The following is a 12,942-nucleotide window of genomic DNA, read 5'->3' as shown; positions in this document are numbered from 1 at the left end:
TCACTTAGAGAAGCGGAAACCGACTGCAGCATAAAGAAACTGAGTAACATCCCCAAGTTCAAACAGCCAGGAAATAGAGGGACAAGACTGGCACAAGAAGTCTGGCTTCGCCATCAGCAAAGCTGGCCCACAGTGGGAGCAGAAGCCTTGGACACCGCCTGGCCCCAGAGGGTCATGGGAACGTAAGGGCTCTCCTTGCCCTGGTCTTCTGTCTTCTGGGTTCCTGGGAGCTTCGATGGCGCCTGCCTTGAAGTGGAGGAGCTGACAAAAGACAGCCTGTTCCACGTTCCACCACCTTCTACCACCTTCCATCACCTTCCACCACCTTCCATCACCTTCCACCACCTTCCACCACCTTCCATCACCTTCTACCACCTTCCATCACCTTCCACCACCTTCTACCACCTTCCATCACCTTCCACCACCTTCCACCACCTTCCATCACCTTCCACCACCTTCCACCACCTTCCATCACCTTCCATCACCTTCTACCACCTTCCATCACCTTCCACCACCTTCTACCACCTTCCATCACCTTCCACCACCTTCCACCACCTTCCATCACCTTCCACCACCTTCCATCACCTTCCACCACCTTCCATCACCTTCCACCACCTTCCATCACCTTCCATCACCTTCTACCACCTTCCATCACCTTCCACCACCTTCCACCACCCAGCTGTCCTTGTTCTCTCTCTCTCTCTCTCTCTCTCTCTCTCTCTCTCTCTCTCTCTCTCTCTCTCTCTCTGTTGGTTGCTGGTTCTGGGGAGCAGAGGACAGGGTCAGAAAGAAGGAAGTTTTCTCTGCCCCTTTAGCCTCTTCTTGCCCTGTGTGGAAGGCAGAAGCAGCCAGGAAAACCTCTTATGCACTGAACAGGCCACTCAAGAGAGACATGGTGGGTTCCTGAGCCATGACTCACTCTGTTGATGGCTTCCGGGCTTGAATCATGGAGCGGTAAGGTCTGGGGAGAGTAGTAGAAGCCCACCCTTGTGTAACAGGATGACCCAGGCATGCCTTTGAACCATGAACCTTGAGGGTGCTTCTGGCTGAGCCTTTCCTGCCTCAGTCTCTTTTTCTAGCAACAGGGAACCTGCGTTCTGCTCTGCTGACCCTCCATGCTGAGCCACCCAGAGGGAAGAAGTGGGAAGAGCCCATAGAAGCGCTCTGCCGAGGGTTATCCTTTCATTTCCTCCAACAGAACCTTCCAGCACGAGGAGTCAGGCGCCGACTGTGCAGGACTCAGCCCCGCACTGCACATGGGGCACTGGAACCCACTATAGAGATCTGAGGTCCGTGAGTACAGACCACCATCCTCCAGCTGTGGCTTCATCTTGTCTTCACCGTGGGCAGAGGAGTTGCTGAGCTTGCTCCATGCCTCAGTTTACCCATTTCTGAGCAGAGCTACTATGATGAGTGAGGGAGCCAATGCATGGCTGAAAGGTAGCTTGGGGTCTGGTGTGTGGTATGTCCTCAAAAGATCGTGACCCTATTGCTTCCATTCACCTTTCTAAAGGGAGACAGTGACCCTAGCTCCTCTCTCACACTGAGTTGCTGTAAACCAGCACTGTGTTGGGGGTGGGGGGTGGGGCGGTTTAATACAGGAATCCAGGGACCTGTGCCTGGCACAGATGTTCACTCTTGCAGCAGTCATGAGGCACTGAGGTGACAATGGGCAGCTGCTGGGGAGGCTGAGGGAGAAATGTTCCCTGTGTCAAGTGCAGTCAAGGCAGGAGCACATCTTTGTGCCTTATTTTCTCCTGTACTCTCCAAGAGAGAGAGATTAGGGGAAATATCCTATTCAAAGTAGATGCCCCACCAACTTAAATGCCTGTGGATACACTTAAGAAAGACCTCCCCTATGAAAATGTCAAGTCACCAAGAAAGGACATCACAGAAGACACAGAGGATGGTGGGAACATCACCCATGCTCCTGCATAGGCAGAATTAATACGGAAATGGCAATACCAACATTTACCAAAATTAATGTGTAGACCAAGAGCAACACCTCCCAAAATTCTGATGCCACATCTCACCAACCTAGGGAGGGAAAAACACCCAAAATTCGTATGGAACCACAAACAGCAAAAGCAACCATGTGGAGTAGAAACAGCTGGAAGGATCACCACACCTGATCTCAAATCACACTGCAGAAGCGGCAGCAATAAAGACAGCCTGCTGCTGCATAGGAACAGACAGGTAGACCCAAAGAGAACTGGAAACCTGAAAATAAACTGATAAAGCTACAGCTGCCTAGTTTTTGACAAAGGAAGCAAACCCATGCATTGGAAAAAGGATTGCCTGTTTAACCAGTCCTGACAAAACTGGGTGTCCACCTGCAGAGGATGGAAATCAGTGTCATATCTTTGACCTTGTCCCCCCCCAAATCAACTCAAGATGGATTAAAGACCTTGATTTTAAGACCCCAAATCCTGAAGCTTCTAGCCAAGGGATATTCCTCAAGGCAGCAGGGCCGACAAGAGCTTTCTGACCAGAACACGCACAGCCCAGGAGCCGGCCCCAAGTACCAACAGCTGGGAGTCTTTGGCAATCAATAGAGTTCAGAGAAGGAAACAATGGGCAAAGTTAACCAGTCAGCACCGGGAGCTTTGCAGAACGGGTGTCGATCTTGAGAAGCTCTGCTTTAGACAGGGGCTAACATCAGAAGTTACAAAGAATTGCAGAAATTAAATACTGAGGAAACAGAGTTGCCAATCGGCGGAGGTGGGCAAAATAATGGAATAGGCAGTTTTTTCAAAAGAAGAGAAGAAAAGCAAAACAAATAGCCAATCCCTAATTTTAAACGTCTTCAATATCCCTGACCACTACTAAAATGCAAATGGCAGGACATGGGGTTTTCTGGGTATATCCCAGAAACAGAACAGTGGGCTCATGTTACTTCTATTTAAAAAGTTTTGAGGAACCTTCAAACATGTTTCCATGGTGGGCCTATGAATTCGTATGCCCACCAGCAGTAAATAAGTGTTCCTCTTTCTCCACATCCTTCCCAAGACTTTTGTCAGACTTCTCTAATATTTTTTAAAAGAATTTATTTACTTTTATTTTATGTGCATTAGTGTGAAAATATCATATCCTTTGGAACTGGAGTTATAAACAAGTATGAACTGCCAAGTAGGTGCTGGGAATTGAGCCCAGGTCCTTCAGAAGAGCAGGCAGTGTTCTTAACCACTGAGCCATCTCTCCAGCCCCGTCTATTTCTAATACTCATTTCTTCAATGTAGTGAGCGCTCTTAAGCACTGAGGCATCTCTCCAGTCTCCAGGTTATGAGATTTCTTGATGATAGCCGTTGTAACTGGGGTGAGGGCTACCTCAAAGAAATTTTAATTTGCCACAAACCAGCCAGGACAGCTCAGTGAAATGCTTTTTAGCCTTGGTTGCTTCACACGCGTGTGGAGCTGTCCTGAACATCCCAGAGCTGGCATGTGACGCCTGAGCTGTGGTTCTTTTTATTTGTTTTGTTTTTGTTCTTCGAGACAGGGTTTCTCTCTGTGTAGCCCTGACTGTCCTGGAACTCATTCTGTAGACCAGGCTGGCCTCTAACTCAGAGATCTGCCTGCCTCTGCCTCCGGAGTGCTGGGATTAAAGGTGTGCGCCACCACTATCCTGCTGAGCCATGATTCTTAAAAGACTTCTGGGAAGAAATCCCTCCCTGCAGCCTCCTGGGCTCCATCATTTCCCTGCAGAGGAGCTTGATACACTGAACACTGAGGTCTCTCTCAGGCCAGCCTGTGAATTCAGGGCTCCTTAGGAAACTGTGGGTCCCCACCGAGCTGGATGACAGAGGCATGCTACCTTGGAGGGCCCTTCTCCAGTGTCCCCATCCTGTGGGTTGCTGCCACAACTGATGTGCATTTCTGAGACACAGAACACAGACACTGACACCCTCATCGTGCAGGCAGCGGCAGCCAGCCTTTACTAGGCACCTGCTGAACACCAGGCTTTTTGTTTTCCTGGCCAGAGGGTTTCACTGAGCCACTCTGCTGGGGGAAAGTTGAGGCTTGGGAGGAAAACAACTTGTCAAGAGGCTGAATGGTGTCTCCTCCCAAGTGCCTTGTGCATCTGCCCTGGAGGCAGCAGCTTGGCAGTGGCACGCTGTCCCTATCTTCAGGGTCTGGGGGGTATCAGATCCCTTAGCTCATCAATGCAGAGGGCACCGTCCCATGGGGCTGGGTCAGGACACTTGATCTAGTTCCCTGCTGGTTCACCAGGAACCACGCAGGCCTGTTTACACACCTGGCAGAAGTATGGAGACACAGAAAGCTGGCCAGGCCTCAGAGGACTACGGCTGAGGCCCAGAGCTAGGGGTGCTGCCCACAAGAGACAGGAAGCGAGCCACCTAACCAGGAGGACTTCTAGGATGCTCTGGGGTTCCCTGTGGGTAGGCCACAATGGCTTCCCTCTGTACCCTGACCCCAGTCTCCCAGCTAAAGAAGCAGAAGCCATTGTGTTCAGCTGAAATGTGCCACAATCCAGATGTGGGCAGGATTTATTTATTTATTTATTTTGATTTTTCGAGACAAGGTCTTTCTGTGTAGCCTTGGCTATCCTGGACTAGCTTTGTAGACCAGGCTAGCCTTGAACTCACAGTGATCCACCTGCCTCTGCCTCCTGAGTTCTGGGATTAAAGGTGTGCGCCGCCGCTGCCACCACCACCTGGCTTGTGGTCAGGGGTTTTACGAGGCAGACACACTCTAGTGCAGGAACCTATGTTTAAACTCAAGCTTGCCCACTCTGCTGTTGCCAAGCATCCCTCCAGGTGTTAGACAAAGTTCTAGGCCTTGGGGATACAGAGGGAACCCTTTGCCCTGAAAGCTGCCCTCAGGCCAGGGTGAGAGATGGACACGGAACAAAACAACAGACCCGAACACAGTGCTGTACAGACAATCAAGCAGTGAGGCTCTGGAGAGCTTATGTGGGGTGAGTGGGACAAGGTTTTTAAAGCAGTCATCGGGGAGGACTCCTCAGAGGTGGTGCCCAAGGCTCTAAGACCTCAATAACCATAGGCATCCAGGTGCAGCAGGGCCAGAGTTAGTGCAAAGGTCCTGAGGCCAGCATGGCTGGTGGCTTCTGCACCTGGTGGGCTGACACGTGGATGGGCTGCACCACCCAAGCGGCATCTACCCCTTGAGATAAGAAGCCTGCAGCATTGCTCACACAGCAAGCTAACCACTGCAGAGCCCACTCCAGCTGCATGCTTAGAGGGGCCCAAGTCTAGGCTGTTGTTCGCGTCCCCAAATCACCCCAGGGCCAGACACTATCTAGAACAGCCCTGTGTCCCAGAGCACTGGGGTCCTCCCAGCAGCAAGGCTTGACCTGCAGTCCTGCCTCAGCTTTTGTCCCCATGAAAAGGGCTCCAATCTTTCTTCCTCCCTCCCTCTGCCTCCGGCAGGCCCTGGACTTCCTGGGTACCCTTGGTGGCATGGTGGCCTGTTCCTACTTCTAGGCACCTGTGAGTGTGTCGAACTTCTTCCTCCGCAACAGTCACCCTGTGGCGAGGAGCACACTGACAAATACCAGCATCATGAGAAGAGGAGGAGGCAGGTGGATGACGGACAGCCCAACGCAGGGCAGGACCTGGAAGTGATTTGAGACATCTACTAATGTCCAAGTGGCTTTACAGCCTCGGACCCTGGAGGCTGCCTTGCTTGGTGTCACAGCATCAGTTCTATTGGATATAATGTGGCTTCTGCCAGTTCCTGCCGTCATAGTGCCCTGAAGTCTAGTGTGGGGCAGATGGAGGCCCCATTTCCTGCTGTTTCCAGCACAGCCAGCAACGTCCTACCCTCCTCCCTGTCCCTATTCCATCCAGACTAGGAACAATCAATGGGACAGATGCCTTCTGGCTTGCGGGCCTGACCCAAGGTAAAAGCTCGTCTGTCCCTGTCACCCCAACACCATGGTAAACAAGGCAAAAGGCCTGGGGTGGGGGGTGGGGGAGACAAGCAAGACTTTGGGTTCAGCCTGGGGAACACCCGAACGCAGTCACCCACCAGCACTCACAGAGTTGGGGGCGGTGGGGGTGGAGGGCGGCCTCAGATCTGCATCAAACAGGCAGAGAGGACCATGGGACCACAGGAGCTCCTCTCCAGGGTCACAAGAGAGGATTTGTGAGAAGCGCACTGCAAGAGCTTGGCTGGTGGCCAGCATTCCTTTGTTCTCTTATGCAACATGTATTTGCGGGGTATCTACTACACGTCAGGCCCTAGGCTGGGCTGAAGACTCCGGGGTATGAACTGAGAACCCCACTCTTGTGGAGCTGAGCTCTGGGTCGGGGGAGGGGGTGTAGACAGATACATCGTTTCAGTTTAATAGGAAATGGATTGCCAGCAGGTGGCGAAAAGTTGTGAGAGAAAGGGGTGGAGAAGAAAGCAGAGTGCACCTTTCATTTTCCCTTTTAGACAGGACCTGAAGGTGGGGGCAGGGAAGGCCTTGGAGGAGGTGGTGTGAGCCCCAAGGGTGAACAGAGGGAAGCATGCGTGCGAAGGCCCCGGGGTGAAAGCCAGTTCTAAGGTGTCCTCCTGCTTGCCCTGAGTTTCTGCCATCATGTCACTTTTTGGCTCCAATACCATCCTAAATGACCCATGTGATAATGAATCACCAAGATAATGGGGCAATGGCCTCCCCTTCTGTGGGTCACTTCTGTCAAGTCCCTTTCCCGTTCAGTACACAGGGGCTTTGGGTGCCGCCATCTTTGGTGACCACTGTTCGGAGACTTCCTGAACCTGGGTGGTCCCCAGGTTTTCATAGGGTAACAGTGAGCAGTCAGGGCTGCTGGCGTTTTCACAGCTGCCTGGTGTAGCTGGAGCCCAGTCCAAATCCAGCCGATTAGGTACAAAAGGTCAACATAGAAGGCTGGACAGGACACAGAGGCTTAAAGACCCACAGGCTGCCCCGGGCTACTTCCCTCTTGCTTCCAGTTACTTCTGAAACTCTGGTGTACGCCTGCCTTCTCTCCTAATGACCTGGCACCCCAAAAGGCCTCCTCAGGCCCTGGGCTTTGGATGCACCATGTGACCAGGATGACCCAGACCCCAGAATCCATGTGTGCGCTGCCATCTCTGTTCATTCGATCATTACAATCCTGGATCTTCATACGTGGACACACACAAAGGCTCCCCTGTACGTGTATTGAAGGCATGGGGGGCAGGATGGGATTGTAAACAAAAGTAAACAAGAGGATTGTGATCAAGGAAATAGCAGAGTTGTGCGGGACCAGTGACTGCTGTGGTGGTATTTACACAAGGAGATAAGTCAGACCCTGCTCCTAGCTTGCTAGGGTTCAGTGGGGTGTGTGTGTGTGTGTGTGTGTGTGTGTGTGTGTGTGTGTGTGTGTGTATTTATGTCTTTGTGTATGTTTGTTGTATGTATATATGTGTTTGTCTGTATTATGTGTTTGTGTGTGTACATGTGTTTGTGTGTGTTTGTATGTGTGCACGTAAGTGTTTGTGTGTATGTGTGTGTTTGTTGTATGTATGTGTTTGTGTGTGTTCATGCATGATGTATCTGCTTACCTGGAGGCTAGCGGATATCCTGAGGAAGGTCGTTCACCTCCTTGTGACAGAGTCTCTCAGTGGCCTGGCTGTCCAGTGAGTCCCAGGGATCCCCTGTCTCTGCCTCCCACAGTGAGGGAATCACAGGTGCACATGGCATGTTCTGGAGCTTGAAATCAGGCCCACATGCTTCCGAGGCAAGCGCTATACGATCTGAGCTGTCCGCCCTCCAGCCCCCAGCCCCCTCCCTCTCTGGGCCTCAGTGAAATGCTGTAAGGGAAGACACTCAGCAGGGTCTGGTCACAGAAGATGTTGCCCCATGGGGCTGGAATCCTATTGTATTTCCCCACCAGGGCCTCGCACAACCTGGTCACTCTGCCTTCCAATGCCCAGGGCCAAGAGTGGAGGAACAGGCACTGGGGTGGTGCTCTGTCAGGAACAGGACCCAACTGCTCTGTCTCCTTCTCCTCATCTGTGGAGATGAAGGTGGCCACTGTACTCTCTTCTTCTTTTGGTTTTTTTTTTTTTTTTTTTTTTTTTTTTTGAGACAGGGTTTCTCTGTGTAGCCCTGGCAGTCCTTGGACTCACTGTGTACACCAGGCAGGCCTTGAACTCACAGAGGTCCACCTGCCTTTGCCTCCCCAGAGTCCAGGGATTACAGGCCTGTACTCCCTGCTTAAGACTAATGTGGGAGGGAAGTGAGCTGTGCCGTGACAGCCAGGCTCAGGGAGGGAGGGGCAACATGCTGGCCAAGCATGCGTGTAGCCTTGTCTGGGGAGCCCCTTCCTCACCAAGGAGGAAAGTAAGGCTCAGAAACTCCGCCTTCAAGCAAGGAGACACCCTCTCTATTCAGTCTTCCCTTCAGTCTCTATTCTCCCATCACTTAATTTCCTCGGGGCCTGTTTTCCTTATCTGAAAATGAGAGCTGCTCCCATTCCTGAATGTTGAATTAGAGTCACAAAGCCCCATGCTTCCATGGTTTTTTTTGTTTTGTTTTTTTTTAATCATGGGGCCCAAAGGGTAGCCAGAAAGGCAGGCGGCATTCTGGCCATGTTGAAGGGAAGGCCCAGAGGAGCCAGTGACTTGTCTGGGTCCCAGAGGAGGCATGTGGGATGAGAATCCAGTCCTGGTCTCAAATCCCACCAACAGGGAAGTAAAAATCCTCCTAACAAAAGAAAGAGTATCCCTGAACTTGCAGATGAACTACCTCCACCTAAAAAGACACCCCCCCCCCAAAGCCTGTCCATAGAACGCCTACGGGAAAAGAAAGCAGAGCCTTCCCCAGGAGAATGCCCTCCATTGCAGCCTGGTCAGATCACCACCTGTCCCATGCACGAGCAGTTGCTGTCCAGCCTGGACCTTCCCTAGCTTTCCTTCCTTAGCACAACCTCAGAGCCATGCGCCAATGACGGAGAACTCACAGCGGCCAGAGGGACAGAGCAGCTGTTTGCTCCTCATAGAACCAGAGGGAAGGGAGCTACTCTGCAAGCAGACAGGTAGCTGTTAATTCGGAGGCGGGTTACGGTGGTCCCGGCCACACGCCGCCATCCATGCCACCGGAACACCCCCACCTCCGAGAGGGCCTTTGGTAGGAAACACAACAGCCTCTTTACTTTCTGGAGTTGCTGGTAACCCCTGGGGCCATGGAAAATGATCCTGGGGGGGGGGAGGGGGAAATGCCGGGCGCCAGGAATTCTAGGCCTCAGCTTGGCTTTCCCCTTTCCCCTCAAATCGCAGTGTAAGATACAAGGCCAAGAACCTCCGTTCTCGACCCCAGCTTCCCACAGTGGACCAGCTCCCTCTGGACAGCAGGACGTATGGCCTAGGGATCATGGAGGTGGTAGAAGCCCGGGGCTTATCTGGGGCAGCCCCCTGCCCCCCCCCCCCCCGTTACTCCATAACACACCAAGTGGCAGATGCCCTGGCCCTCCGAGTGTCTTCCTTTGACTAGGTACCTGCCACTCTCAAGGATGACCAGACCATGTTTGTCCAGTGCCTCCTGCATGGTGGCCTTGGCATGCTTTGGCCTCAGAAGCTTCCAGGAAGCCACCTGACAAGGGAAGTGGGGCAGACACTACAGACGCTCTGAGCTATGGTTAGCACTTTGAGGTTGGACCACTGGCCCTGAGCGGAGGCCGTGTCTACACTGCCTGGAAGCTTTGAAGCTGGAGTTAGCAAGGAAAACAGAGATGCCCTCCATGAAATCACATTTCACGTTAGATGCAGAGTAGCACACAGCAGCTCTTACTAATCAGGAACCTGAGGAGAAACATGTGAAATCACTCATTACCCAAGCTGAACCCATCTGCCTTCCAAGACAGTTAGAGGCAGTGACATCTAGGGCCACAGAAAGAGTTCTTACCGAGAAGCCACCACCAACAGGTAGTCCTTCCTGGGTAACTAAGGTGCCAGCCCATTACACACAGCCCCACTGAGCATGTGTGACCTTCTGACACTGGCACACCATGCCATCTACAAACACCTAAGAACCTCACCATTGAGTTACAAAAAAAAAATTATATATATATATATATATATATATATATATATATATATACCGTAAGTAAGTTTGAGATTTGTGTTGAGCCATATTTGTGGCTACCCTGGGGCCACCACAGGCTGGCCACACACGCGCTGCTGTCCACTCTTCCAACACCAGTTAAGGTGGCTGCAGCTGCAGCTGCGGCTGCGGCTGCCCCATCCAGTTAAAGGCAGAGTGGGAATGTCCTCTCTCTTGTCAGGGCCTCACTGGAGACCCATGCTGGTGGATCTGTGTCTGGGCTCTACAATTTCACCTCTGGGGCAGAGCACGGAGCAACCATGCGACCCTGCAGGGATCCTGTTCCTTCGAGTCCACAGTCTCGATCCAGACCTCTGCTGGCCACAAGACCAGTGTCCCGGCTTGACCCTCCACCTTTCCTGGAAGAAGCCTGTCACACCAGCCTCAACCAGCCCCACATTGTTTCCCAAAAAGAAGATCACCCCCATTTTAAAGCCAAGGACAGCGAGACCTGGAGAAGGAAGGAGGCTGGGGAGCCCCCAGGCCAGCAATTCGCCCAGGGCCCTGCTGAGCTCATTTATTTGCTCTAGTCAATGTCAACAGAGTCCGATGGGCTGGGTAAGTGAGCACCGAGGAACTCCTAGCTGTGCACGGCCCGCCTGGGGTCACCGTTCCTTGTCAGGTGCACTGGAGGCCTTCTGCAGGCAGCTCCCTGGGTGGGGCTCAGCTGCTTGCTCTTGGTTATCACTAGCTCATGGTACTGTCCTGAGGTGGCCAAGCACCTTCTGGAACAGGCAACTTAGCATGATGGGCCTGGTGCCCTTCGGGGACTCCCGATGGTGCTGGAGCCCCTAGGAACTGATACGCGCCCTGAGCTCAGCCCCGACCTTCCCTCTGAGACCACTCTGAACTCTAGACGCACCAAGGGCTCTGAGCTCTCAGACATGAGCTCGCCACTCCGGGTCACCCTGAGACTGTCTCTTTGCTGTGTCGAAACTGTAGTTGCCGCAGCTTGAGCGGGAGGCGGGGGGTTGGGGTGGGGTGGGGGGTGGTGTGTGTGTGTGTGTGTGTGTGTGTGTGTGTGTGTGTGTGTGTGTCTGCAGGAATTTTCCAGAGGTGACACAGGACAGGTGACCCCTCCTCTAGGAAGCGCTCAGGAAGAAGGCGTAGTTCTCTAACCTTTGAGCAACTGGTACAGAGCAAGAGCAGCTGGTGCGCATCAGGTGCTTACTACATACCAGCCTTGGTTCTAAGATATTCACCATAAGTGTACGTGGCGTTATCGTATTCTCTCTTTTTAAATGGAGATAAGTAAACCAAAGCTTAGAGAGGTTAAGTGACTGGCGGCAGGTCACACAGAGACTGTGTGAAAGACTGTGAGGGGAGATGCCGCAATAGCACCAAGCACGCAGTTAGAGCTCAAAATCTAGAATTTTCTGTAGAAGCAGGTGAAGAGTCAGAGGTATGAGAGAGGCGGACCAGGGAGAGGAAAGGAAGGCAGAACAGGAGCTGGTGTTTCTAATTGGAGGCAGGCTCGAGGCGGGAGGGAGGGTCTCGGCTCGGGGCCACCATACCTTGGGCGGCAGGGCGAAGAGCACGGGCAGCAGAGCCAGTGGCACCAGCAGCAGCACCAACAGGCGCCGCGCGCTCCACACCTTCTTGGCCAGCGCCGCTAGCGCCGCCATCCGCGCGATCGCCGGAGACCCGAGAGGCCCGACTGCCCCTTGCCGGGCCGGCAAGGACCTAAAAGCCCTAAGGGGCGGGGAGGAGCCACGCGGAACCGCCCCGGCCGCGCCTCCTGGGCCGGGGAGAGTTGAGGACAAGGAGCAGGAAAGGGGCCCCAGAGCCGCCCCTCTCTATACACACCCGCAGACCCGCGACCCACTCTGGACTCACGTGGGAAATGAAGCAAAGACCAAGTGAGGCTGAAGGCCTGAGCTTTGTCACCCTAGTTCAGACCCTGTCGAGACAGACCATGGTGCCTTGACCCACAAGTGGCCTCTAGTGACCAACCGTGCTTGCCGCCTCTTCGAGACTGGAGGTTGGTGGGGAGCATGCTTAGTGCGAAGGGCCCAGTCTCCTGTGGTTGGGAGTCTTCCCTTCACAGTGGTACAACCTGCTTGGTTGTGGGGGCGCAGGCCGGGGTAGACAGGCTCTAATTTAGCCCAGGCTGGCCCCAATCTCCTTATGCAGCCGAGGATGACCTTTAACTCCCATCATCCTCCTGCCTCTACTTTCTGAGTGTTGGCATTATGGAAGTGTGCCCACACCCCCAGTTTCAGATGGGCAGCTGCTGGGTCAGCTTATGATCCAACCTCTACTATTTTAAGAACCCAGGGACTCTTTCTTCCTAGTCTGCACTTTTACATTGCTGCCAGCAGCTAGTATCCCCCCCCACCCCCCACCCTCCCGCTTTTCAGAACCCTCCATAGACCATATTTGCAACAAGGGATCATCCGGACTTTTCTGTTTCCCTGAGATGCTGGGAAGGAACCCAAGGCCTTGCCCATGCAAAGCAAGAGGCACGAGGCCCCACACTGGTCTACACCCAGCTGGTCACCTGCCTCCTTACAAGTATGACATGTTTCCCCAATGGCGGCTGGTGGACCTTTGCCTGGAGGCCAGAGGACGCTCCCTCCTGGTAAGCTCTGTGCTCCAACAGGCAGCCAGACCCAAATGTGTTAAAAGATAGTTCCTTGCAGACCCTAACCCACACAAAAGATATCAAAAGCTGGCTCTTTGAAGAAAAACATATCAAAGGTACCCTGGAGACAAACCCCAGAAAGTGTCTTGGGAGTGTCTCCTGCTATTCAAGTAAGCTTAGTTTAAAAACCCAGGGGCTGAAAGGTTGAGCAGCACACCCCTATCCCTTCCCCCACAGCCTTCTGCCCCCCTTGCTCTTTTTAAAACTTACTGAATTAAAATCTAGTTGT

The 12,942-nt window shown here is 53.0% G+C and overlaps 1 protein-coding gene across 2 annotated transcripts in view; it reads right to left on the bottom strand.

Moving 5' to 3' along the window:
* Positions 1-11,748, bottom strand: part of SLC13A3 (solute carrier family 13 member 3) — a 68,992-nt gene extending 57,244 nt beyond the window's left edge. For both annotated transcript variants that reach the window (XM_084775077.1, XM_084775078.1), the window contains exon 1: positions 11,584-11,748. In XM_084775077.1, the coding sequence (XP_084631203.1) occupies positions 11,584-11,694 (111 nt within the window). In that variant the 5' untranslated portion in view covers positions 11,695-11,748. The remainder of the gene's footprint in view (positions 1-11,583) is intronic.
* Positions 11,749-12,942: the final 1,194 nt, after the last annotated feature.

The sequence above is a fragment of the Acomys minous genome (genome assembly GCF_964271855.1).
Source record: "Acomys minous genome assembly, chromosome: 3".
NCBI classification, from domain to species: Eukaryota; Metazoa; Chordata; class Mammalia; order Rodentia; family Muridae; genus Acomys; species Acomys minous.
Note: the sequence above shows the minus strand (reverse complement) of the source record. Positions and strands in the feature narration are given on the sequence as shown.